The 27,753-nt window shown below is 37.8% G+C and overlaps 1 protein-coding gene across 1 annotated transcript in view; it reads left to right on the plus strand.

Annotated features, from left to right (window-relative positions):
• The first annotated feature begins 195 nt into the window (after positions 1–195).
• Positions 196–27,753, plus strand: part of CFAP69 (cilia and flagella associated protein 69) — a 46,895-nt gene continuing 19,337 nt past the window's right edge. Inside the window, exons 1-12 of the mRNA XM_087946192.1 lie at positions 196–288; positions 377–1,026; positions 11,443–11,505; positions 11,866–11,925; positions 14,520–14,629; positions 16,495–16,571; positions 17,924–18,022; positions 22,732–22,881; positions 22,999–23,176; positions 23,709–23,832; positions 25,155–25,203; positions 25,289–25,410. Coding sequence (XP_087802318.1) covers positions 904–1,026; positions 11,443–11,505; positions 11,866–11,925; positions 14,520–14,629; positions 16,495–16,571; positions 17,924–18,022; positions 22,732–22,881; positions 22,999–23,176; positions 23,709–23,832; positions 25,155–25,203; positions 25,289–25,410 — 1,155 coding nt within the window. The 5' untranslated portion in view covers positions 196–288; positions 377–903. The remainder of the gene's footprint in view (positions 289–376; positions 1,027–11,442; positions 11,506–11,865; positions 11,926–14,519; positions 14,630–16,494; positions 16,572–17,923; positions 18,023–22,731; positions 22,882–22,998; positions 23,177–23,708; positions 23,833–25,154; positions 25,204–25,288; positions 25,411–27,753) is intronic.

A 27,753-nucleotide genomic window follows, 5' to 3' on the forward strand; every position in this document is an offset into this window, starting at 1 on the left:
CAGAAGCAATGGAATACCTAAAGAATAACTATAGAAAAGAAATACATATGCAGCATTTCTGAATAGGCCTGGTGATATTGCTGACATGCCATGAACCTATTCTGGAAAATGACATCATTAGCATTTAGGACAAAGTAAACAGTGACATGGGAAATGTTGACACTCTTGAAGCAGGGGGATTCTCTTCAGGATTGAGAATCTTCACATTGCCTTAAATCACTTTGCACAATCAAAATCAAAGATTTTGAACCATCAAGAGAAACTTTTCCTGATAAAAGCCTTCAGAGGGTAAGAGGGGGGAGGGGAAAAGCCGCATAAATGCTTTTTAAAATTACGATGACGATTTCTCATATTTGTATCCATTTCTGACCGCCAGGAACTGGATCGATACCATCTGGTGAGCTGGAACGAACTTTTCTTTCCTTTTTAAAGCTGTCGACTACACCGCTAAGGTTACTAACCGACGGACGGATATTATTAGTGTAGTAATGTAGTTTTGGCGCCATGCCCTTGGGGCGCTTTTCTCACGGGCAATGAACATGCTTTGGCTTACTTTCCCGGATACTTAGGGCTTTTCCCTTCCGCAAAACTATAAACACCTTTAACCTAACGGAGTCTTCGTAGGTCATAGCAGCTGACGTGGCGAGAAGGAGCAATAATTTCGGGGCTGCCGCAGTCCGAGGCAACTTTCTTGCCCTGGGCAGGGGACCCATCGCCCTAGCTGAGGGCTTTGGTCGAGGGCGTGTTCGTTTGTTTTCTCTGCGGGTTTTCCTTTGCCTGCTGTCCGCTTCGCCCATGGGACCGCTGGAGCTTCTCTCGCTCCCATGGCAACGGCACCCGGTTTGTGTTTTCCTCAGTGGAAACGGCAGCGCTGAAGCCTGAGTTGCCGAGCCTTTCGGAGCCATGGCTTCCCCGGCCCTGCCGGAAGTTTCCCCGATCCTCACTGTTCCCTCTTTCGGCGAAAAACCAAGACATCTCTCCTCTTCCTCCAGGCTGGACAGCAAACTCAGCAACGGCCTCGAGCAGGTGAGAGAAATGGGCGGCCATATTCAATTCTACCCTTCTACCCAGCTATGGGGCCTCTTTAATTTGGGCCGTATAGGCGGGGCTGCCGGGCCTCACGAAACGGGCCCTGTCAAATGCAAAAAGTGGTAGCCAAAAGAAGTGTGTTCTCCCCAACCCCGATTTGTGGAGGTTTTTTTACTGCGCCTATCAAAGAAGGGTTTGTTGCCTTGGAATCTGCCTGAGGGTATTAAAATTTCCTGAGAAAGCAATTAATCAGTAGCAGGACTTCCCTCCAGAAGTTGTAGGTGATTAATTGGAGGTCTGTAAGAAAAAATTGAACAACGATTTGTCTAAAATGGTATGGGCTTTCCTGATTGAGCAGGGGGTTGGAGTGGACTAAACCTCCAAGGTCCCTTCCAATTCTGTTATTAATAAAGACTACCCCTCTCTCTTTCTCCTGGAAATGGTTCTGGTGAAAACACCATCTATGTTCTCCTCTGGGGGGATCCAAAACAGACAACAGACAGTGGAAGAAACTTTAGGCAAGGATAAATAAAAGTGCAGGGTATAGGAACACAAAGGCGATCTTAAAAATATAAATCAAAAGTAACAAGTGAGAATGTTGGTGCACAAACTCATTGGTTTTGAGACAGAAACAGCTGCAGATAGTCCTCAATTTAGGACCACAATTGAGCATAAAATGTTGCTAAGTGAAACATTTGTTAAGTGAGTTTTGCCCCATTTTACAACATGCCACTGTTGTTAAATGAATCATTGCAATTGTTATATTAGTAACCTGGTTGTTAAATGAATCTGGCTTCCCCATTGATTTTGCTTGTCAGAAGGTTGCAAAAGTTGATCATGTGACCCAGATCACTGCAATTGTCATAAAGATGAACCATTTGCCAAGCATTTGAATTTTGATCATGCAACCATAGGGATGGTGCAATAGTCATAAGTATGAGGAACGGTCTTAAATCACTTTTTCAGTGTCTTTGTAACTTTGAATGGTCACTAAACCAACTTTGAGCATTACTTGAATTTAATTTAAATGTGAGCATACGTATACAAAAGGATATATATATACTTAACAGATAGATTCCTGAGAAGACTTCATTCTAAGCACAGAAACCTTTTATTTTTTAAACATTGGGACCATATCCTAAGGCACTATAGCTCTAAGTCAAAGCCTTTCTCTAATATGAAGATTCTAGTTCCAAGCAAATGCACATGAATATAGTGATTTAGTTATTCTGGGCCTCAGTGATGAATAATTCAACCTCAAATTGATACTCCAAGTTGGGCTGAAAAAAATGAATAAAAGCCAATCTAATTGATAACAGAACAATATAACAGAAGGCACCTTGAAGGTCTTCTAGTCCAACGTCCTGCTCAGTGATGAGATACCATTTATACCATATATTTAAACTACACTTAACTGGGCTTATATAACTTTGTATAGAACTAGATTTTTTTTTTGTTCTTAATTGATCGATGTAATTTATTTTCTTGCAAAGATTAACTTACTGATCATAACAGTTTTACTCATATATCTTTAATTTTATTTTTAACTTATATCCCATTTTTTCCCTCTAGGGTTTAGATTAAAAACATAAAAAGCAATTTTATTATTTATTTATTTATTTATTTATTGAATTTATATTGCCGCCTATTCGCCCATGGCAACTCGAGGCGGCTTACAGAATGTAAAACCATATTTAAAATAAAAAACAATAAAAACTAACAAAAAGAATCAAATAAATTAATAAAGTACAATAGAACAAAATCTGGAAAAAAATAAAAAAAAATCACCCCCCAACTCCCACCCCCTGCCCCGACGACAGCAGATCACAGGAGCCATTTGATGGGCTCCATCCTGCTCTGGGTTCCCCAGGCCCGCTGGCAGAACCAGGTCTTCAGTGCCTTCCGGAAAAGTATTAGAGAGGGGGCCATTCTAATCTCTGGGGGAATGATATTCCAGAGAGATGGAGCCACCACAGAGAAGGCCCTTCTTCTAGGTCCCACCAGGTGTATCTCCCCCAGGGATAGGACTCTTAGCATTCCCTGCCTCCCTGCTCTTATGGCTCGGGTAGATGTGACCGACAAGAGACATTCCCTCAAATAACCTGATCCCAAGCCATGAAGGGCTTTAAAGGTGACAGCCAGCACCTTGAATTGCACCCAGAAGCAAATCGGCAATCAATGCAGCTCCCGCAGGAGAGTTGAAATATGTGCACACCGGGGTTTGCACAAAACCACTCAGGCTGCTGCATTTTGCACCAATTGGAGCTTCTGGATGTTCTTCAAGCACTTTGTAGAGCACTTTGCAATAATCAAGACGTGGAAGTGACCAGGGTGTGATTGTGAGTAGCGACTGTTGGTCCAGGAAAGGGCATAACTGGTACACAACCCGCAGTTGCGAAAGGGCCCTCCTGGTCACGATCGCCACCTGCTCTTCAAGCAGAAGTTGTGAGTCCAGGAAAACCCCTAGATTATGCACAGGTTCTGTTTGGAGTAGTCCACCCATTCAAAACCAAAGGTGGCTATTCTCCCTGAGCCAACGAACCCCAAACCCAGAGCCACTCGATCTTGCAAGGGTTTAATTCCAATCCGTTGCTGCCCATCCAGCCCCTAATAGCCTCCAGGCACTGTGATAGGGAGGACACAGCAACACTTAATTCATCACAGGCCAAGATATACAGTTTGTTTTTTTTAAACAGACTTTATTCAGTTTTCACATTAAAAACAAAAATCTCTTTTTAGTGGACAACATATTTCCGGGTCATCATCTTTACATACAAATATGACAGAAATTATACATTGATATATGCATACTTAATTCTATTATTACCTTTTCCATTCCAAATTTTCAGTAAGGAGAGAAACAAACACATTAATTCTAGCCTCTTTCATTAATTTCAATCAATTTTGTTTCATTTCAATTATTTCAAATATAATCCTTTAATATTTATTTTTAAACGTAAAGATAAACAATATATATTTGCCTAATAAATAATAATAAGGTTTAATTCTAAATTCTTTCATTAATCCCAATCTAAACATTTTTAAATTTCATTTCAATTATTTCAAGTATAATCCTTAATATTTATTTTAAAAATAAAAATAAACAATATATATTTGCCTAATAATGGTAATAATGAAGTTCAATGTCTCTCCTTGCTTTTAATAATCTATATTAAACTTATTAAGCTTATTAATTTAGCTGGTTCTTTAGTCTGTCACATTCCCTTTCCATTACACTTTTTTTTTTATAAATTCTAAATTAATACAGATCTTAACACACCCACACAAAAAAAAAAGAACAAGTATAAGTTTCCCCTTTTACTATTTTAAGTGTTCCACCTTAATGATTAGAATATACCTTTATTCCCTCATCTTAATTCCCAATAAACCATTAGTCATTACATCTTCTCAATTGGATTCCACAGCATATTTCCCCCTTTAATAAGAGTTATCAGTATCTATATTACCCTATTTTCTAAATATTTTTAATTGCAGAAATATTCTTATTACCCCTTGTCACCCTGCAGAATCCCCCTTAATTCATCAACCATTATCTCTGAAAAGGCAATTTCTTTTCAACATTTTACTAGTTCTGTGTTTCTCTCTTTCACACGCGTGTTTCCCACTGCTTCTCCTCCCTCTCTTGCCCATGTCTTTTCTCATTCTTTCTGCATTTCCTGACTTCACAAGTATTCCTTCTTTTAATTGTAAAGAAACAATTTCCTTTCAACATTTTACCAGTTCTGTGTTTCTCCCTTCACATGCGTGTTTCTTACTGCTTCTCCTCCCTCTCTTTTCCCCATAACTTTTCTCATTCCAATTTATCTCCTTAATATCTTCCCTTCCCCTTTTCTGCTGAATCTTCCTGCGTCTCCTAACTTCACAATTATTCCCCCTTTTAATTGCTTTCCTGAAATTCAACTTTTTAACCTTCCTTCTTTCCCACTTCTTTGTAACGTTCTTTGTGTTAATTGTCCATTCAAAATGTCTTCTCCTTGAGTCAATTCCTGCTCCTCTGAGAATCTTTCTTCTTGTTCTTCAATCGCCATTTCCATTTTTCTAGCACAGAGCAAAGTGATTCGCCTCTTTCCTGTAGTAATTCTCTCATATTTTTAAGTTCCATTTTTAAATCCCAGAGAGATATCATCATTCTTATATTTTATGATCCTTAAAGTCCACAAAAAGAAACCACTTTTACTTTCCTTCTTTCTTCTTTCAATTTTTAAAGTTCTCAGCTATTCCAGTCCAGGGTCTAAACCAAAAACATCAATCAGTCCCACAAACAATCTTTCCTTCCTTGCTTTTTCCTTTATTCTGGTTCTGCTTTCACTTTCCAAAATTCTTACTTTGTTTCAATATTTCTGTAATGTTATATCCATATCAGTTCATTCAAAAACAAAATGTTTTCCTTTTTATTTGAACTAAATTTTTATCAAAAGGTGACACTCTCCATTATACGAAGTCTTCACTTTTTCCCCCTGTATTTTTATTTAAGGTTTTTCGAACCTCAATATTCCAACACAATCCAGTCTCCAATTTGTAAACTTTATTATTATTATTCTTTGACAATCTTAAGTCCAGCTTTAATTTTATACTTGATTATTCCTAAATTATTTTAGTCCAATTTCATAAAATCTTTAATTCCAGCTTCTTCCTTTCCCGGTTCGAAGCACCATTTAGCTGACAAAAATATTTTCCTTTTTTTCTCTGTCTCTTTGTAATTTCGCCGCTCACGTTTCTTTTCTTAAAAGTTCTATGTTACCTTAATCCCGGGGTACTTTTATTTGATTATGTTGCCCAGTTGTCCCGGTTCAGATGTTATCCACCTCTTTCTTCCCTCCTGCACAAATCTTAGTCAAGCTGAGTCATCCTCTTCGGGATGGCCATTTTAGACCATCGCTGCAGTCGTCTTCGGGAGGAAAAAAAAACAAGCCCAGTGGGGGGAGATGCGGCTCCCCACAAACAGGCTTGTTGCTTCTTCTTACTCCGCTGCCCCTCCAAGGCAGTTTCAGCCCCTAATCAAGATGATTGGGGCTCTCCGACGAAGAGCACGAGCGATAGCCGCAGAGAGTTGCGATCTACCGCCCGTCGGCGAGGAGGCTCCGCCTTCTTCTCTCAGGCCAAGATATACAGTTGAGTATCATCAGCATATTGGTGATACCTCAGTCCATGGTGATGGATGATCTCACCCAGTGGCTTCATATAAATGTTGAACAGGAGCAGAGAGAATACCAAGCCCTGCAGAACCCTATAAAGCAGTGGGCAAGGGCTCGATATCTCCCCTCCTATCAAAACTGACTGAGAGCAGCCACAGAGGAAGGAAGTGAACCAGGACAGCACAATGCCTCCCACTCCCATGCCACGAAGCCACCCAGGAGAATCCCATGATTAATAGTATCGAAAGCCACCGAGAGGTCAAGTAGAACAAGGATGGATGAACTACTCCTGCCCTACTTTCACCAGAGATCATGTAAAAGTGCGATCAATGCTGTTTCTGTCCCAAATCCAGTCTGGAATCTTGACTGGTAGGGGTCGAAATAATCATTTTCATCCCGAAACCTCTGGAGCTGCTGTGCAAGCACCTTCTCAACAACCTTCCCCAAAAAGGGAAGATTGGAGACAAGTCGGAAATTATCCAACTAGGTGGAGTTCAGTGATGGCTTCTTAATAAGAGTGCAGACAACAGTCTCCTTAAGGTGTAGGGCACCATCGCCTCCTGTAGGGAAGCATTAATCACCGCCAGAGTCTGCCTGTCACATCCTGGGAAGCTTTCACAGGCCACGAGGGACATGAGTGTAAAACACAAGTGCTTGCGTGCATACTTCCTAGAATCCTGTCCACTTCCTCAGGAGCAACAAGGTCAAACCATTGCCAGATAACAGGGCAAGAACCTGCCTCAGGAGCTTCCACCAGATCATCAACCATGCCGGCATCTAACTGGGAACCAAGTTGAGTGATTTTGTCTTCCAGAAAATCTGCAAATCCCTCAGCATTTCAGGTGGACCTCAATCTCCTCCTTCTCCAGGAGGAAACGGCTCACCTTAAAGAGGATCACTGAGTGATTATCTGCAGACGCAATTAGTGTGGAGAAGTATTTACACTTCGCTGCACAAATAGCCACGAGTTAGGCCTTATTAACAACTCTTACCTGTGTTTGATCAAGTTCATCTCCTGTCTTCTGCCAGCAGCGCTCTAGACGTCTCCTCGTGCATTTCATCCCTCTCAGTTCCTCTGTATACCATAGGGCAGGGGTCCCCAACCACCGGGCCGCGGACGGTACCGGGCCGTGGAGCACTCTCTACCGGGCCGCAAAGAATTTTTTTTAAAAAAATGGCGGCTTTCTTCACCTTCGGTGAATGCTGCTGGGATCGGGATCAAGGACACAAATGAAAGAAGGGGAGGGAGGAAGCAACCGAAGCCTGTCCTTCTCTCTGGGTCAGCTCTCTCAGTCGCTCTCTCGCTCCTCCACCAGCACAGGAAGAAACTGCTTCAAAGAAGCGGGGGGCTTTTCCTGTCGCCGAAGCGCCCGTTTCTCCCCACCCCGTCCGCCCGCCCGCCCCGCCCGCCCGCAGGATTCAACCCAGTGCTCGTTCTGCCTGCCTGCCTGCCTTCGTTAATGGTTGAATCGGAACAGCTTCGGCTGAGTAAAAGAGCGAATAGTTATTATTCTCAGCCGAAGCTGCTCCCAAACAACCAGAAACTAAGGCAGGCAGGCAGGCAGGCAGAACGGGACACTGTGGATTGAAGCGGGCGGCGGGGTGGGGGTGGGGGTGAAACGGGCGTTTCGGAATAGCTGCGGCGACAGGAAAAGCCCCCTCCTTCTCTCTCTCTCTCCCCCGGTCCTTGCAAAAATTTTCTGCTTGAAACCGGTCCCTGGTACAAAAAAGGTTGGGGACCACTGCCATAGGGCACAGAGAGGTTACGGATGAGATGAGGTCACAAGGGTGCAATCCTATCCAGAGCCTCAGTCACCTTCCTATTCCAAACAGTGACTAAGAGCTCGGCTGGACTGCACATTAGATCTGCAGTTATAACCCTCAGCTTCTTCTGAAACCCATCTGGGCCCATTAGTTGATGGGGGCGGATCAATAATAGGTCCTGCCTCCCTGCAGGGGGGTGCACTTTTTAGAAACTCATTGCCACCAGACTGTGATCCAACCATGACAAGAGGACCAAGGACAGGTCCACCAATTCCAGGTCACATAGACACTGCTCCGACAAGAAGACCAAATTGGGTGCGTTACCACTATTACTAGTCGGGCTCTGGATGATCTGGGACAGGCCCATGGAAGTCATGGTTTCCATGAAATCTCGGACTACCTCTGCTGCCGACCCCAGAGAAGGCAGGTTGAAATCCCCCAGAATTATAAGACTGGAGAATTCTACCGCCAGCCCTGTGGTGAGGTCCAGGAGCCCAAGTAAGGAACTGCCACACAGCAGGGAGGCTGGTACAGCAGCAGCAATCCCACCTGATCCCTTGAGCCCAACCTAAGAAAAAGGGCCTCACAGCCGGACACTTGTGGAATAGTGCTTCTGGAGGCTACTAGAGATTCTCTGATAACAACAGCCACACCTTCTCCCAGGCCCTGAGGTTTAGACTCAATAACCCACTGGGCACATTTCTACAAGGGGAACGTCTGCCCCTGGGCCCAGCCAGGTCTCAGTTATATAACCAGATCAGCCTTCTCTTCGAGGATTAGATCGGCAATAAGGCTAGCCTTACTGCAGTCTGATCTGACATTTAAAAGCAGCAGTGTAAGACCAGAACCACCACAGATCTGCTGACCAGGAAAATGAGGTGAGTGCAAGGGGGCAGAACACGAGACTGGTACTAAACACCGAGGTCATGTTCCCCGTGCCTGCTCCCCACTTGTCTCCCATATCTCCCATTACCTGTATCTCCCTACCACTGAAATAGGACGCCCTTCTCTGCCTTCTCTGAGAACCATTCCATCCCGCATCCCCAACACTTTTCCTTAAAAGGGGGAGGGGAAAACCTGCTCCCAGTGACAGACTGTTGGCACTTGTCTCAGTGCCCTCAAATTCACACCACCCCTTCCTTATTGCTGCAGAGGGATCACATCCAGCCCCCACTTATCTCCCAACACACTCAGAATACATTCACTCAATGCATAAATGGCACCTTACCCAGTGGCTCTCACCCACAAAGCAGGGAGCCACTCCTCCAGCCCCAGGATCCCCCAAGCAGCCCTCCCAGGCATGGCCACAGAACACCCATAGGACTGCAGAAGAAAGACTAAAAAATAGCCAGAAAGGCCTGCTATCTGCATGGAGATTTAGCAGCTGTGTAATCCTACAATGTTTCATGAAGTTCACAGTTCCATGTTCCCACTCGTCAGTTTTAATGATGATGTGGATATAGTATAGAAACACAAATATATTCAGCAAAATTTTGTGCTTATAAAATTAGGGGAGATGCAAACAAAGTATGTAATAATTGGAGATGTTACATAGAATATTTTCTAGATGTTAGGCTGAAAGAACTATTTATCCAGTGATTATAATTTTTTCCATTTTACTTTTATTTTGACCAATAAAATGTATATCCTGTGCAGCATAGATGTTTAGTTATCAGAAGGACAGACCTATGGTACATGGAAAATAACAGATATTTCCAATGACTTGTAATTTCTTAGACTTCTATGTGTGCACCACAATAAAAGTCTGAAACAGTGTATTGTTATGGCTATTTAAGTTCTTATCTTTTTAACATGACCAAAAGCATTTTTATTTTATTTATATTTGTTACAGCTATGATTTGTGATCAAATATATTTTGTAGTAAACATAGATTAAAATATTTTAGTTCCTAGAATTATTTAGTAAGAACTTTTGAAAACTTTTTAAATATTAAGTATAATAGTAAAACAAAACAAAACAAATTTAATTCAAGGAAAAAAAATAAAACATTCAAAGAAAGAAAAAATAGAAAAAGATGTTTGAAACTTACTTACATTATTTTGTGCTCAAATATTGCAGAGAGATTTGCTTTTGATTACCTAGAGATCAAACTACTTCAACGTTGCTATTCTAGAATTAGACTTCTGGCAACCTAAATGAAGAATTCAACTATTCTTCAGCAATATAGTTTGGTCATTATCATTGTCATTGAAGTACAAAATCCAGCAGTTAGAGATGACATCAATCTTGCTCAAATAAAGATAGTCTTTGAGTTTTGGCTGAAACTGAGACCAGGATTGCTATTGCTAAGAAGTGCATTCAAAAGATGCAATGACTTGTGACAACATCACTTTGCAGCAGCAATCTAGGTGTGAAAGCAGTCTGGGTATATGCAAGCATGGGAAGGCCGAAGAAAGGTACATATTAATGCAGTAAGGCTGGAGAAAGGATGGAGGGTGGCATGCTTTTGTGCAAGTACAGGAACACTGTATACATTTGTAGTTATACCACAGGCTTTTTATAGTTTTATCTAAAAATAAGATTCTGATATATCTTTTGATAAATGAATGAATACATTTGGAATGAATGTATGGAATATTAAAATCTATGCATATTTATATAAGGTGGGTGGGTAGGTTCATTGATTGAACATTTTAGCCCCATTCTTTGATTATTGTAGATCTTTAATTGTTTCCCTCCTCAGTTTAACTTCTAAGATTTTACAGTTGCTTCATAATAGTCTCTGAAACCAAAAAACATTCTCTGTTTGAATTTTATACTGGGACAACGTGTAAAATTTATAAATACCATTTATTAAAAGTAAAAGAAATAAGTTACTTTTTCAGATTTTATAAGTAAACAGGTGTTCTGACCTAGGCTTCCCCAACAGCACAAAGCCGAGTCCTCGTCTTGATAAACCTCCTTTATTTGATTTACAATGAATTTCCTATCCAACAAAGTCCCGGCCAACAGTCTTTCAATATAGTTTCCAGTTACAAACCTTTATCAAACTTGGAGCGTGGCCAGGCCGATGTCTTTCAGACCCTGCAATACTTGGCAAGCATACTGGAAGGAACTAATTGTTCCCTGAAAAGTCTCAGTCCCCCTTCGCTCCTCTTTTATTCTCTAGGGGAGGGGCCATTCACTGTCCACCCATGGCTTTCCTTCCAAGTCAGCCTTTGTTCCTCAACTGTTGCCTTCGTCTGGCAACTCTGCATATGTGCACACTGGGAACAGACTCCAGCTCTTCTGCCTCGCTGATGTTTGACTCTGAAGGCAGCTGATAACTGTCAGACGGCCCTGGCCCCATCTCTGCCTCCGATGCAGATTACTCGTCAGAGCCTTCCCCAGACTCCAGGACTGGCCCATGTTCCTCCCCAATCTCCTCATTGTCCGAATCACTGTGGGTCACAACACTAGGTTAGAAATGGAAGAGTTGTTACATTCATAGATGTTACTAAACATTACAATCTTATCTAAATGAATATTTTAGGGAAATCACTTCATATATGTGGACGTTAATCACGTGACCAAATTGCTTGAAGAAACTGACTCAGTAAGTATATTAAAGCAAATAATAAGCATAAATCTTATTTCTATTTATTCCAGTATAATTTAAAGCTAATAATATATTCTGTATATATTGTACAGAGTGCTTAAAGAAATCCAGCAAATTCTTATTAGCTCTAGCATTATTGCAAATGCTGTAGTTGTTATGGGATTATGCTTGCATGGTAAGCAAAACAGTAACTTTGTCTTGCTTACTACTAAAACTGATTTATTTTCCTCAAAACTAAGCAGAAAGCCCAAGACATGCAAAGCAATGCTGATGACACATTGAATCTTCAGTGTTGCAAATATTAAATACTGTACATGTTCTCTTTTTGCTACTCTCATTCACTCTACTTTTTTAAAGAATATAGATGAACAAATCCAAGCATGTCAGAAGGTTGCGAAACACTATGAATATGGAGTTGTATCCTTTTCTCTTGTTTTGTTACATGCAAAAATAGAAACCAAAAATACTTCCATGAGCAGAAAAAAGCAAAAAAATATTTTATCTATTTTAAATTGATACATTTGTTTATTTACTAAATTAAATTGTAATATAATTATAATAATTATATTAATTAATTATATTGTAATCATTATATAAAATAAAAATATATGAATAAAAATTGGATTACTACTACTCTATATTTTTTTTAATCTATACCACACCGATCTGGCTGTTATGGGAATGATCCAAGTCAGTAGGATGTGTTAAGCCTTCAAACCAAAGCTGATCCATACTGTTGATAATCTTAGTTAATACTCTTTGATATTAACCCAAAAAGAGCCATCAACTTTATAAGCCAAAGCTCTTTATGGATGTTTCAGTGGGCTCCATGTTAACAATGCTGCCAACATCTTGTACATTACACAAATCTTCTTTTGAGATCTATTTCAGGATTTTTTTTGTTCAAATCCATGTGTAGGATCTCATTTAAAGTCTTCCTGGTCAAGCTTGGCATTCTATGGCTAAATGTCCAGAAAGTCACAGAAATTAAATTTCTCCCACTGGTAATATTGTCATTGTATCAATTCATTTGCAATATTGTATTTGTATATTCTCTCTTGTTTTACTAATGTCTGTGAAGTAGAAAGACTGATAATAATGCCAGGTCTTTCAGTTTCCTTGCTAGATCTTCAAGATCTATTACATGACTATAATTTCATTTGCTGTTTTACTTGTCCTGGTGTATATTAGCAATAAAAGATTGTGGATTGGATATGTCTTGACAGCTGGTATGTCACATTTCTAACCTATATTACCAAGCAGCAAATTTCACAGGCTGGTAGGTCCAGGCAGCACAGGTTTATTTCAGTTCTTCATTCTAATGAATTGCCAAGTACTGCAAATCTTGTATGTTGAAGGGCACAGCTGCATCCCCTCTGCCCTTCAGGGCTCTCCTTCTTCCTGTCTTCTGTTCTGCAATGTGTGTGTTTGTGAATACATGTAAGTATGTTTTCTACTGAAGGCTGTTTCAGAGGTACAGAATATTTTACGTATCTTACTTTTAGTAGCCTTTATCCATTGGGCTTTCTTTCTTTTCATGGAGAATTGTTTTCTTAATCAGTTCCTATCATGTATTGCCAAATTCCTTTAGTATGCTCCCATTGTTTTATGTATATTTCCCTTACAATCTTTATAAACTGTAAATCACTCTAATCCACAGTTGGCATTTTCAGACACATCATTGCAATTAGCATTACTCTGGATATTACCTTTTCAGCTCTCATTGTGAAGCTTTACACCAGAACATGACAGTCTTAGCTTTCCAGACATTTAACTCTTCTAAGTGGCCCAACCTGGCAGAAGATTGGCAGATATGAATAGTTTAAAATCTTTATTGCTGACAAGAATGTATATAAGAAATGATCTGCCCTGCATAGTGCAGTTGATGCTTTATGGTTCAGAGTTCTCTGGTAATAGCCATGGGAGGCAGCTGAATTATTTTATAAAACATGTCTTATGAGTCTGAGTAATGTTGCTATATATTCGGCTGAACACACAGTTTTATAAAACACCCTGGTCTATGGTCATTTCCCTCTTTTTGTTGTGTTTTACTCCTGTTTATTGTCAAAATCCTACTTGTTTTCTCTGTTCAGTTGCTTGCATTAATTGATAGATTATGATATAAATTTGATATGTAATAGTAATTTTAAATTCTTATGTTTTTTATAAAATCTACTTCTATATATTGTGTGTAGTGTAGAATAGAATAGGATTTACTTCTGCATACAGTGGAGCCTGGAGTCATGACTGTAATCCATTCCAGGATTTTGGAAACATGACTGTGCATGCACGGACAAAAATAACACCCAAAAATTGGCGCCGAAGGGAAAATTGTCGCAGAAAGCAAATCTTTCCACACCAATTTTGTTTGCTACCCTATTTTTGAATTGTGACCTGATTCAAAAATCGGGTGGATTTTTTGTTCGCCACCCGATTTGGTTGCAAACAGAAGCATTCGCGACCCGAGGTTCCACTGTATTTTATGTAGGACAGAATCTCATACATGTAGTTATTTTATAATTGGAAATGGGGAAACATCATACAATCTAGGATTATTTTGCTATTATATGACCAATGTGGCTATTTTGGGTAGCTGATATGTTCATTAGAGCTGTCTCTTCTAATCTGTCACGCCCCAAATATATTAGATTATGGTTTGCAATCCCCAGTAAGTGTATTTAATGGACTGCTGTCTGAGAGCAATGAGAATTGTTTCTAACTAATTTGGAAAGCACTAAATATATTTTAGAATTGAGATTCTATTCAGCTATTTTCATTAATTACTAAAATATTATTTGGAAAAAAGGGTGTTACTCTGAGACTTGAGATTAAGTAACTCTGAAAGATTTATCTTCTTTACTAATAGAATTCTGGCACACTTACTAACATTAAAATTGTTATTAATTTTACAACTAAAGTTTGGAATTTTGGTTTGTTTGTTTGTTTTTAATTTAAAATGTTATGCAAAATTTTGTTTTCTATCATTTTCCTTGATTGTTAATCATTATAAGCCTCTGAATGATTTAGCACAGATCTCTAAAATTTTAAACTTATGTGTGGAGAAAATTCAAGTGGACAATGTTTTTATAGAAATTACATGTGAAATTCTTAAATTGTATGGGTAAGTACTTAATTAATGTTTCTGTTTTATTCTGATATTAACTAGCCTTCTAGTTTTAGTGGCCAGAAATAATATACATTTATTTTTATTTTAGCAAAAGCACATGATTTCAACATTTAGATTGTTATTAGATATCGGGGAAAATATTCTCCACAAACTATGATTGTATTAAATAAACTGAGCAAAGATTATGTTACATTTCATTCAAAATTAATTGAAAGAGAAAATCCTCAGTTTATATATCATTCAGATATACATTTGCGGATTCAGTAAAATTAATGAAAAACTAAATAAAAAATAAATCAATAGAAAGTATTTCTAATATATAAGATCCCATACTTTTTATTAACTGTTGCCAGTATTTTAATAGCTTAACAGAATTCAATTAGCCCAGTATCAAATATTTAGGAACTCAGTCAAGTATTTCTGTTTATTGTCCTACATATCACACTTAAATAGCAATTGTGTGCTAGTTTTCCTAGAACACAACCAATCATTCTTAGTAAATATTATGGATCTTAGGAGATCTACTTATTAAAAGTGCTAAAGGTATTCTCAGTCTTGAATGATGTACCGAGACTATCCTTAAGTACCTTTAGGATTATGTTTCTGTTTTCTCTTTTGCTTATATTTAACTTTGCTGCCACACAGTGGGCATATACATATTCACTAATTATAATAATGCAGTTGTAAAATCTAAACATTTCATTGCTATTTCCTGAAGAGAAGAATGAACCGAAGCTTATTACTGCATGTTTTAAACAACTTAGTAGCATTAAAATATATTTTAATGTTTTTGTTCAGTGTTTTTATTCATCCCCAACAGAGTTGCTATACAGCTAGAGGATTGCACTATTTTAGAATATTAGACTAAGATTGGAAAAGCCCAGGGTCCAATTCATACTTATCTAAATCTCAAGCTACTCAGTGATGAAAAATGCCAACAGCTGCACAAATGCTTATCAGACTGCATGTATCCACATGCTGCATACTGTATATCAGAAGTCTCCAACCTATGGAACGCGGCCCAATACTAGGACATGGCCTATTGGCCACCACTTGAGTGCACACACAACTCTTATTTATGCAAGCATTACCAGCACTCATGGCCCCATTCGCACAAGCCTGCCCCTCCCACAAACCCATCCCACTCCAGACTGTCAATCCAGAAAGGTTGGGGATCTCTGCAGTATATGATTTAGACTCTGTTGAGAGTACTTGTAGAACCAGATTCATTTTTTTTAACATTAATTATTGTATATTGTAAACATGACTTCTTTTAATAATAAACAGAGTGGCAAATAGTCACTATTTGTTGGAAACACCTAGTCAGGCTGTAGGGACACTGCAAGTACAGAATTAACCTCAAGCCTTTGTGCAATTGCAAGAGTTCCAGAACGGACACCCCCACACACACCTTAAGCTCATTAGACCCTTATTTATATGTTCTCAGGCTAAGATTGGCAATCTGGAGAGATTTCTGTATAATAGGCAAAATATAATGAAGTAGTGAGCTTGAACCTTACCCATATAGGTCTGGTTATATGAACCTGACTCTATTTAAATAATAATACATTTGTTTCATCTCAAGTATTAATAACAGTGCACAATCTTGATTGGTGTATTATTTAAGTTTATTTATTTAGGCAAAATAATTTATTTCTATTTTACTTTTCTATTTAATACAGCATTAACATGATATTCAAATGTATAATCCATATATATTTGGCAGATCTACAAAATATTAAAGTGAAAACAGTTTTTATCTTTTCATAAAAATTGTAATCAATATTCAAGTGTTTATCATTATTTCTCTCATGCTTTTTAAAATGCATCTGTAATAATTGATACATTTAATTCTGCAGGTTACCATTTTACAAAAAGAAGTTATCTGATGAAGGAAAGTATGCTAAAGAAGTTCAAGAATCAATTGCACAATTTGGTAATATTAGATGTAAACATACTTACCTTCCTTATATAACAACTTCGACTTATGACCACAATTTGTTACATTTATAATTTGACGCACTGGGGTGATTGGACAAATTATTTGAGTTTGGTTTTTTTTTGCAATATTACTGAGTGAATCATTGCAATATTAAGAAAATCCATATTTATTAAACAAATGCAGTGCTTTTAATTCAAACCCATTCTTCTGAATTATGCTTTTTGCCAGAAATTGACAAAAAATGCTGGAAACTGGCAAAAAAAAACCTTCATGAATTTTGTTCATATGACCATGGGACACTGCAACCAGTTATAAAGATGAGCTAGTTGTTATTCTAATTAAAAGCAGGGTGATGGCATTTTACAACAGCCAGAAAAGCTTTTTGGGATGTATTGCACCTATTTGGAGCCCATCATATTTGGAATGACTGTTAAGTTATCAATGATAAATTGAGGACCATTCATCTTCCCCCCCAAAAAATAAATTGCATTCCTCAAATTATTAAGAAATAATAATAATGAGCTATGCTAACTGATATCAATGGAGTAGTAAATCATCTCATCGAGGAAGTACCAAATTGGAAATAACAGTAATAAGAGTAGAATTTGCTTCTATTTAGGATTATTTCATATTTTCAAATCAGTACTGATGATTAAAAAGTGGAGAAGAGATTTAAAAAAGAAAGTTCCATTGATATACAGATAGTCCTTGATTTACAACCACAATAAAGCCCAGAATTTCTATTGCTAAGCATCAGAGCTATTAATTGACCATGCCCTATTTTATGATTTTTTTTACAATGGTTATTAAACAAATCACTACTGTTGTTAACTGAATCATGCAGTTGTTAAGGTAATCTGTTCTCCCCCATTAACTTTGCTTGTCAGAAATTTCCTACTAGGAAGATTGCAAATGATAATTCCAGAACCCTCAGACGCTGCAACCATCATTAATATATGCCAGTTGCCAAGCACCTGGACTTTTATCATATGACTAAAAATTATAACCATTGGGCTAATAACTATTTAAAATTACAATGGCACTGAAAAAAGTGACTTATGGCTACTTCTCATGCTTATGACCATGGTCATAAGCATGAGAAGCCATAAGTCACTTTTTTCAGTGCCATTGTAATTTTAAATAGTTATTAGCCCAATGGTTATAATTTTAGAGAGAGAGAAAGAGAGAAATAGTATTAATATAGTGGGATAGTTTCTTCCTCCTTAGCTCTGGAAACAAAACATTGTAACAAGAAGAAATGCATATAATGTTATATATAAATAAATGAATAAATCTCATGCAACAGAATGTCATAAAAGTGTATTACAATTTTCTTTTTGTTTCAGGTTACTTGATCAGAGTGCCATGTTCTCAAATAAGAATACAAATATGTAAGTGCATAATTAGCTTTTACCATGCTGAGCCATCAGTAAAAGAATTTGAAGGTAAGAGTTATTTTGATATATCTTATTTGATATATCTTAATAAAATTAGTTTACCACAATGTTAAAAATATGAACAGCCTGTCCATATAGTAAATGAGAGACCAATAAATTGATTGAGGAAAATCTGTAACATCATGTAGAATATAGATATTTCATATGAAATCTTATATAGTTGACCCATCCTGCAAATGCAAGTAGGTAAATAAGTACCACTTTAGTGGGAAGGTAACAGCATTCTGTGCATCTTGGCATATAGCAATGATGGCTAACCTTTTCGTTGTCGCATGCTGAAAGTGACCACCCCCTGCCCCCCTGCTCATGCATGTGCAAGGCTCCCCCACGCACATTGCACACTTCTGCACATGCGTGTGTGACCCCTCCTGTGTGCTCCATGTGCCTCTCTGCATGCATGCGCATCTCGTGCCCCCTGCCCCCTGTGCATGTGTGGCAGATACCCGACAACTGGCTGTTGGGAGGTGCGCATGCATGAACAGTGGCTCAGTTACGGGTGATGGCTTGTGTGCCGGCAGAAATGGCTCTGCGTGCCACTTCCGGCATGTGCGCCATAGGTTAGCCATCACGGGCATATAGCCATGCTGATCAATGACCATGGAAATTGTCTTTGGACAACATTGGCTCCCTCTGCTGAGAAGCAGAGATAGCACTGCCCCCTAGAGTAGGATACGACTGGACAGAGGAAATATTTATCTTTACAAATATATTTCAACCATTATGCCTCAGATGTCTGAATGAAATGTCAAACAATATACTGTACTAGAGGTGTGATGAAGAAAATATATGTAACCACTATTTCTTTGCTATGGAGAAATGCTTATTTTGAGTAAAACTGAATTAGATCACAAATGCATTTGTACTTTTGTTTATAATAAAGTAATACATTTACTTTACTAGACTACTCATCTTTCTCATATCTTGTTAAATTTAATAATTTCTAAAGAAGTTATTGTGTGCTTTCTAAATGTAATAGATCGTCCCATGGAAAATCCATATATTTCCAACATTGATGCATTGGACAGACATAAATATTCATAATTTTATCTTTATGCAAATATGCAGCTCATTTACAAGGTGGCAGTCCCTGGTTTCTAGAATCACTAATGTTTTTGATTATAATATGAAACAATTACCGGTAATTATTATGCTGCTTAATCTTAATAAAAAGGTTTCTCCTATGGTTACCATTTTTGCATAAAAAACAATTATATGTACATTATCTGCATATAGGACTATATGAAGAAATTCTTGTAGTTGTGCTGTGCCTAAATCCAGAGATCTGTAGGAAAGTATTACTAGTGAGCAATTTTTCAGATTTAGTGATGTTGATGTCTGGAATAAACTGAAATTTTAAATTCATAAACCCCAAATTCATATTTAGTTGTCCTTTCTCAGTATAAAAAGTTCTAAGTATCATGGAAGTATAATTCCATATTTAGTGCTAAACTAACAGATCATGGAATATGGTATTCATGAAGAAAGAAATTTAATAAATGTTCCATAAATGCCAGCTTAGCCCTGAAAGGGAGGAAGGAAAAAGACTTAATAAGATTGCCTTGCCTTGACTCTCTTTTGTATAAGAGGAACAAGAAAGAAAGAGAGGCTTTCAAAATTCTATTATATCTTTTAACAATAAAAGTGCCAATTTTCTCTTATCTTAAAGGGCTAACAGATCTATTAAAGAATCAAATGTGTATAAGGCTGTGAATTAATCATAGTTTACTTTCAGCATTGTGTTTGCATGTATCCCTCTCCATTATTATCCTTCATTCTGTAAGGAATAAACAAGCTTAATATATTATTTCATGTTTAATCAAAACTAGTAATATAATCCAAAATAATAGCCTGACTTTAAAAAAAAGCTAGCTTTAAAAAAACACCATTTTATATATTTGTTTATCTGAAAATTAAGTTAATTATTATTGTCAGTGATCTTGATGCTTGGGAATGCAGTGTGGTAGTTAAGTTGTTAAATTATAGGTAGTCCTCGACTTACAACAGTTCATTTAGTGATTGTTCAAGGTTATAACAGCACTTTAAAAAGTGACTGCACTGTTGGCTTCCGGTTTGAGTCTCTTTGGCGACAGACTGAAATCCACAATTGTGCGCGGTTTCGTTCTGTGCTCGCTGCCAGAGCGCCCCGAGCCGGCTGGTTTCGGGGCTAAACCACCCCGTAGAGGTGGTGAAGAGGGGGGAGACTGCCAGCAGGGTCGAGGAGAGCTACATCTCTCTTCCCCAGCTGGCCATTACTCCCTTTCCCGAAGGCGGTTACAGCGGTGGTCAGAAATGGCCACCTCAAAGAAGAACTGAACCGGAAAAGAATGTGCAGGAGGAAGATAAGAAGAGAAAGTTTTGGTCGACTGGGTTAAACTGAAAAAGCAACAACGTAAGGTACCCTTGAATTTAAATTAAATAACATTGTTCCCAAAGAAGATTTTAAAGCTGCGAAGGAGAGAGAGAAGGGAAAGGATTAGGTTTTTTTCTTCCCTTCCTTATACTGACAGCTAAGAGACTTAAGCAAGAAATTGGAAAAAAATCCACTTTGACATTAATAGGCATCTAAGCTGAAAATAAAAGTCAAAGGGATAAGAAAGATTTCTGGATATTTAAAAGTTTTTAAAAGCAGGAAAGGAGGAAAAAAAAGAATAAAAGGGCAGGATCTGGAAAAATGGAGGAGATTGCCTGGAACTAAGGAATGGAACTGTAACTAAAAGGAACTTACAGTGAAACTTTAACAAGATTCCCCAAAGATACATTTTAACTGAAACTTGGCAACAAAATAATAGAACCCAGGAAGAGAAAGTGGAAAAAAGAAGCAAGAAGAAATAGCCTTGGATTATTTGGATTACTTGGTGATTTTTGTTTTTTGCATCTAAATGACTAAAATTAACCGGGTGGTTGTTTAAAAGTGTTTAAAATGGCATCACTCTTACAAGAACTGAAAATGGAACTTAAAAAATGGAAAGAAGATGCACAAGAAGGGAGAGGTTCTTTTGGCTTCATATTTCAATTTTTAGAAATGGAGATCTGGAACTATGAGAAACAACAAGAAACGCTTGCAAAACAAGAAGATTGGGACAAAGAAGAAGCCATCTTTAATGATCAAATAATTTTAAGTGGGGGGAAAAAGGAAAGGGGGAAAGAGAGTGAAAGGTTTAAGACTAGAAAAAACAACCAAAAAGAAGAAGAAGAATTTGAAAGAAGTATAATATTAGAAAGCAACAGAAGTGGGGATTACAGATGAGAGAATTAGAAGTAGAGAGACGAGGGGGTAAAAAGGGGAGGGAGGAGAAGAGGGGGAAGAAGGTAAGGAAAAGAAGTTGTAAAAGACAGAAACAAGATATAGAGAAACAGGGAAAAGATGTAAGGATTGTAACCATAAGCTTGTTTAGAGGTAATGGGTGAAAATTTAATTGTAAAAGGGATTCTGCAAAGGTACATAAGATAGCATTGTTATATTACAAATAGAAATAATTTTAGAAAATATGACTAAAATGATGGATAAAATATTCACTATAATGTAGTGGAATGTTTGTTAATAAATAAATGATTTAAAGTAAATGAGAGAATTAAATGGGAACATTTTAATTATTAATGATTTATAAAAATATAAGTGAGAAATATGGAAAAAAAAGAATTAATTATGGAAAGTTTATAAGTGTTCCCAAGGAAGTATGATATTTAATTGAAAAGAAATGTTAAAGATGTTAAGATTTTAATGAACATTAATGATAGAATTGAATTGGAATGGAATGTGTGTTTTATTTACATATATATATATATAATCTTTTCTTTTTAAGAATATAGTGTGTATTTTAAGAATGTACCAAGCAGAATTCAATTGGAAGTTATGTATTATATTGACTGCTATAATCTTAAAGGTATACATTGAAGCTTAAATAAGAGTTTGAATGGATAAAATTAAAAGATATAAAGGTGTCATATTCCAATTAGTAACTACAGGGAAAAATTTGTTTAATGAGAAAAGATAATATGAAATTGAAACAGGACAGACAAAAGTATAAATATAATGATTTGAATTGAGATGAGATAATTAAAATAAAGTTGAGAAAATTAAAAGAGGGGAAAAACTATGTAGAAAATATAAAACAGTAACAAGATATGGAATAGAACATAAAAATGAGCATGAAATTGAGTTTGTGTCTGTATGAAGAAGTGATAACCTGGGACCGTGCTATTTTCAAAAAAAGATGTTTTATTTGTATTTTGTTTTTGTGAAAACCCAAATAAAATTTTCAAAAAAAAAAAAGTGACTGCACTGTTTTTCACACTTATGACCTTTGCAGCATTCCCATGTCACATGATCAAAATTCAGATGTTTAGTAACTGGTTCATAATAGTTGCAATATTCTGGGATCATTTGATCACAAAAAGTCAATGGAAATTCACTTAACAACGTTGCTAACTTAACAACTGCAATAATTCACTTAACTACTGTGGAAAGAAAGATTGTAAAGTGGGGCAAAACTCACTTAGCAACATAAATTTTGGGCTCAATTGTGGTCGTAACTTGAGGACTAGCTGTAGTTAACTCTATTCTCAGACATTGAAATTCATTTGCCATTAATTCTTGGAGGACAGCAGGCTATAAATCTAATGAATAAATAAAATCAGAAAAAAAATAGTTTGCCTTAAGTAATTTGATGGACTTCTTCCAATTTTTCTTAATACAGGTTATCAACCTACAAGTGCAAATTATAAAAAGCAGATTGTAGAATTAGGAGGTTTAGCAGAGACTGTGGTTTCATCCCTAACACTTGTTGAAAATCAACTTTCTGAGAAATTATGGATCATCAAAGCTTTGCAACATCTTTCTATTTCTGGTTAGTATGATTTATATTTTAAAATTTTTGTAGCTAATCCTTATCTATTTTATTTTATTTTTCAGTAAAATGCTGGCAATTTGAAGGGAGCTAATTATCAATCCTTTTGTATTTCAGAAGCAAATTGTAAACTTATGATGAAAGCTGAAGCACCAAGAATATTATGTTCTCATCTGAATGATGTTGACCCCTCTGGGCAATTATTATTCCGTTCCTCGGAAATCCTTTGGAATTTATTAGAAAAAACCTCCAAGGAACAAATTATTGAACAGCTCAGTAACTGGGAATGTGTACAGTTAAGCCTATTTACAATACTATATATAAACCTAGATTTTACATATTAGTTTATAAATTAGAAGCTGGCATTTTTATCTTCTATTTCTCATATACGTTAAAAAGAAAGGTAGAACAAGCTTTTTTTCTAATGTTTCTATTTGAATTAGTTATTGATATACAATTAATTATTTATTGCATTAATAAAATACTAAAATTAATAGATTATAGACTAACTACTTTCTGCTTTCTAAACCTTTGCTATGCAATGTTTATTGGTTGGTGTATATTAAACCAAAGAACAAAAATATGAAAAACATGACATGGAAATGCTGCAGAAACTGTAATTTAAAGGACTATAATTTAGAGGATTAGTGACTGTAATTTAGAGGATCTACCATTTGTTCAACACTGTCTTAAATTTCAACAGTTATTGAATAAATGTCTTTAAGTGAGGACCACTAAGTACTGTTTAGATTTTTCAGTATCTAGGAATGATTTTCAATTAGAAAAAGCATAGGTATTAAAATATAGAATTGTGTTATTTTACTTAGTGCTCTGAAGGAAGCATTTACAAATTTACTTATACACGGTTTCCGCCATTATGATCGTCAGTTAAGAAATGACATTTTGGTGATAGCTACTCTTGTTGCTCAGAACCCAGGAGCTCCAATGATTGTATGTATACTTCATTTTGAATTTTGGGCAATTAAAAGTAAATATTGGGAATTAGTTACATGTTCTGTTAACATCATATTGCCAACTTTTTTAGTATAGCCACAGCCTTTCTTCCCTAAAACACATTTATCTTTTCCAAAATAATTATTTCTTGTCTTGGAATTATATATTGCAGAGAAAAACATATAAATGTTTTCAGTGATGGCAGTTAAATATGGCAGGCATAATAAGGTCTTGCTTTATTAAAAAAAGGTTTATTAAACCATAAGAAGTTATGACCCAGAAGGTAAGAAATTAACTCCTATGAATCATCACTAAATAACTTGTCGAAGAGATGGTAATCTAATCTTAACTTTTTCTCTTACCTTAAAATGAGATATAAATTTTACACCTAATAACTTTGCAAAATATTGAATCAAATAACATGTTTTTCTTTTTTCCTTTTGTTGCATGTGTGTGCTTTTACCTTAGTGCTTTTATCCTGTATTAAAAATATACTTTCCTGTATCATCTTATCAAAGTACCCATATTTCTGCTACTATGCATTAGTTTGCATATTAATGTAATGAATACTATTGTGGAGTATCTTGTTATCCAGCTGACAAAAAAGAGGTGAATTAGCTGTAAAAAATGCTAAGGAGGTATGAATAATAAAAGCCTGCATCATTTTTACTTTTCAATGACATGAACTCGAAATTACTACTTCTATCTTTTTTTCTTTTTTTTTCCCTTTGTTATTCAGCTATCATTTTATACTGTCACACTTTGCCTTGGGCAAATTCTGACTGCAAGATTATATCTTCTGGCCTAATATAAGTCTTTTGATCAGGATCTAACTTTTTAATAGGTGGTCAATTCCTCATTGATCATAAGAAAGCTTTCTTGTAAGTCTACCTTTCCAACCAAGAGCAATAAAATGCCTGGTTTTGTTTTTTTCTAATTGTTCTGTATATAAAATTGTTTTTATGGAGACATTGTTTATTTTTCAAGGATTTGGGAAATTATATTACATCTTCAGAATTGGATCTAATCCTTTCTTTATCCCAGCACTCTGCCTTTTGCCATATCACTAAAATTAATAATTCTGTTACTTTTTAAGACTTGAACAAAAAATAATCCTAAATTGGTCCATTTCAAATGTTTGTGAACAGCTACATTGATTTACAAATTCCATTTATATTTTCTAAAAGGTAAATTCTATTTATCCATCCATTATTTAAAATATTTCCATGTGCTTTAGTCTATTATAAATTTAAAAATAACACAAATATAAATACAACAGTTTTTGTACATATCGTAACTTTATGTGTATGTGTGTTTAGGAAACTGGATTTTCCAAACAATTAATATTATTTGCTACTTTTGATGAAGGTAAGTGTTTTAACCATTAATACTTTATGATGTAAATGTGAATTGTGGATTTTTACTTATAAAATGTGTTTAATTCCATTCACAGTGAAAAGTCATAGTCCTTTGGTAAAAGGTCTTAAGCTTACTTCCTGTTATGAAGACTTTGAGCTGAAAAAGCTACTGCTTAACATGCTTACTGTACTAGCAAAAGATTTATGTTCTGTTCAGGTAGGTCATAAAGTAATTGAAAGACATCATAATTCCTCAAGACTTTTAATACTACATGTTTTCAGAGAATTCTATTAATACATCTGTAAATATACATTTATGCTGAAATTGACAGCACAGACAGGGGTGGGATTCTACCAGTTTGGGCGAGTTCAGTGGAACCAGTTGTTATGATTCTGTGCAGTATGAAGACCTGGTAAATCACACCACTGGCTGGTCCCGCCCCTTCCTGCCTGTCCACTCACCCACTGTGCCCAGTAATCCTCATCTCACCTGCCTTTGCTAACCTGCCTTCGCCCACTATTGTTGCCTGCCTTCCACCATGGCCCTGATCTCCCTGGGTGAGTGAGCCTACAAGCAACCCCGGTCAAATTGACTCCCGAGCCGGCCTAGGCCGCTGCGCTGTTCCCCCCCGTCCCCGGGTTTGCCTGGCTTGCTTTACCGCAACCTAGCTTTCTAGCTGCCCCCCCACCGCATGGCCATGGCCGTGCTGGCTGGGAGAATGTTCTCCCCCTGGCCACGAAGAAGCCACAGGGATCCATGGCCATGCTGGCTGGGAGAGAAGGGAATGTTCTCCTTCTACCCTGGCCACAAACAAGCTGCGGGGATCCATGGCCGCACTGGCTGGGAGAGAAGGGAATGTTCTCCTTCTCTCCATGGCCACAAAGAAGCCGTGGGGATCCATGGCTGTGCCGGCTGGGAGAGAAGGGAATGTTTTCTTCTCCCTGGCCATGAAGAAGCCGTGGGGATCCATGGCTGTGCTGGCTGGGAGAGAAGGAGTTCCCTTCTCTCCCAGCCAGCATTGCCATGGATCCCCCACGGCTTCTTCATGGCCAGGAGGAGAAGGAGAACGTTCCTTTCCCAGCCGGCACGGCCATGGATCCCCACGGCTTCTTTGTGGCCATGGAGAGAAGAATGTCCTCTTCTCTCCCAGCAGCACGCCCATGGATCCTGTGGCTCCTTCATATCCAGGGGAGAAGGAGAATGTTCCCTTCTCCCCCTGGCCACGAAGAAGCCACGGGGCCATGGCCATGCCGGCTGAGAGAGAAGAGAATGTTCTCTTCCCCTGGTGGTTGGATTAGGCCGAACACCCTCCACTGCTGCCATAGTGTGCTCTGCTGCTGCTGAAGCCACCCAAGAAAACTGCCCACCACCGGCACAGTTCCGGGATGCATTGCCATCGCTGCTGCTCACCTTCCCCCCTCGCTTTTTGCAGCAAAGGCCACCACGAAGCTGGCCAAGGAAATTCCCCACCGCTGGCGCAGTTCCAGGATGCACTGCCACCCCCTCCGCTCGCCTTGCCCCCTTGCCTTTTGCCGCCACAGTTGCTGCTACCAAAGTCACCCAAGAAAACTCCCCACTACCGGGAAGTTCTGGGATGTGCCACCACTGATTGCCTTCTCAGAAAGAACCTTTCCATTGGCGAGAGAGGCTCTGCAGCCCCTCTCACCGATGAAAACAACTGGAGCATGCCACCACCACCACTGCCCCCCAGGTATGGTGAGCCCCAGATTGGGACTTGGCACACAGGGCATTGCTGGAGCTGAGGAAGCTAGCCTTCCCTTCTGCCACCAGCCACAGGAGGAAGGTTGGGTAAGGTAAAAGCCAAACCGCTGCTCAGGCAAGAGCTGCCAGCAGAGGTGGGCGAGGCTGCAGGGCAAACCTGGCTGGAAGTTTTTTGTAAATCTTCCCAAAAGAGGGAGGGAGAAAATTCCACAGCTGTCCAGGATGATTTTATAATAAGAAAAGACCTGGGTACTTTTTTATTAGACAGCCTTTCTTAACAAGACTGATTTTTGCTTGTATCACTGTTGGTCTCAATGAGCAAGTCATCTGCCTTTTGGTGCTATGCAGTTAATCATGCATTGCTTAAATAGTTTGTTAAGTCCCCATCTTTTCTGAGAGCAAGATATTTATAAATTGCTAATATCACCCTCCTGAGTAATTTCCTTTGGAGCACTTTCCATTTTGACAACTTAGGAAAGAAGTATTGTCTTTCGGGTTTACCTGAATTAAATGCAGGTGTAGGCATCAGGGGAGGTTTAATTTGAAAAGAGCAGTAAAAGAGAAGCACATTTCTGTACATAACAGAAAGGAAAGGAAAACATTGGGAAGTGTTGAGGAGCTAAGGGGTGTGAATGTGAATTCCAGACCAGAAAGATTGTTTTGTATTCCAGTTAAATTAGAAATGATTATTTGTGAAGGATCTGTGAAAATTTTGGAATATTGCAATAAGGCCAAAGAAAAAAATATATAAAGCAGAAAGATTTAATTAAAGGAGAAGAGAAAGAATGGTAAGACATCCACTAACTCAGGGGTCCCCAACCGCCGGTCCATGGACCG

Source organism: Notechis scutatus, chromosome Z, assembly GCF_049901735.1.
Source record: "Notechis scutatus isolate UNSWTSFEM ecotype Mainland chromosome Z, rNotScu1.2, whole genome shotgun sequence".
Lineage (NCBI taxonomy): Eukaryota > Metazoa > Chordata > Lepidosauria > Squamata > Elapidae > Notechis > Notechis scutatus.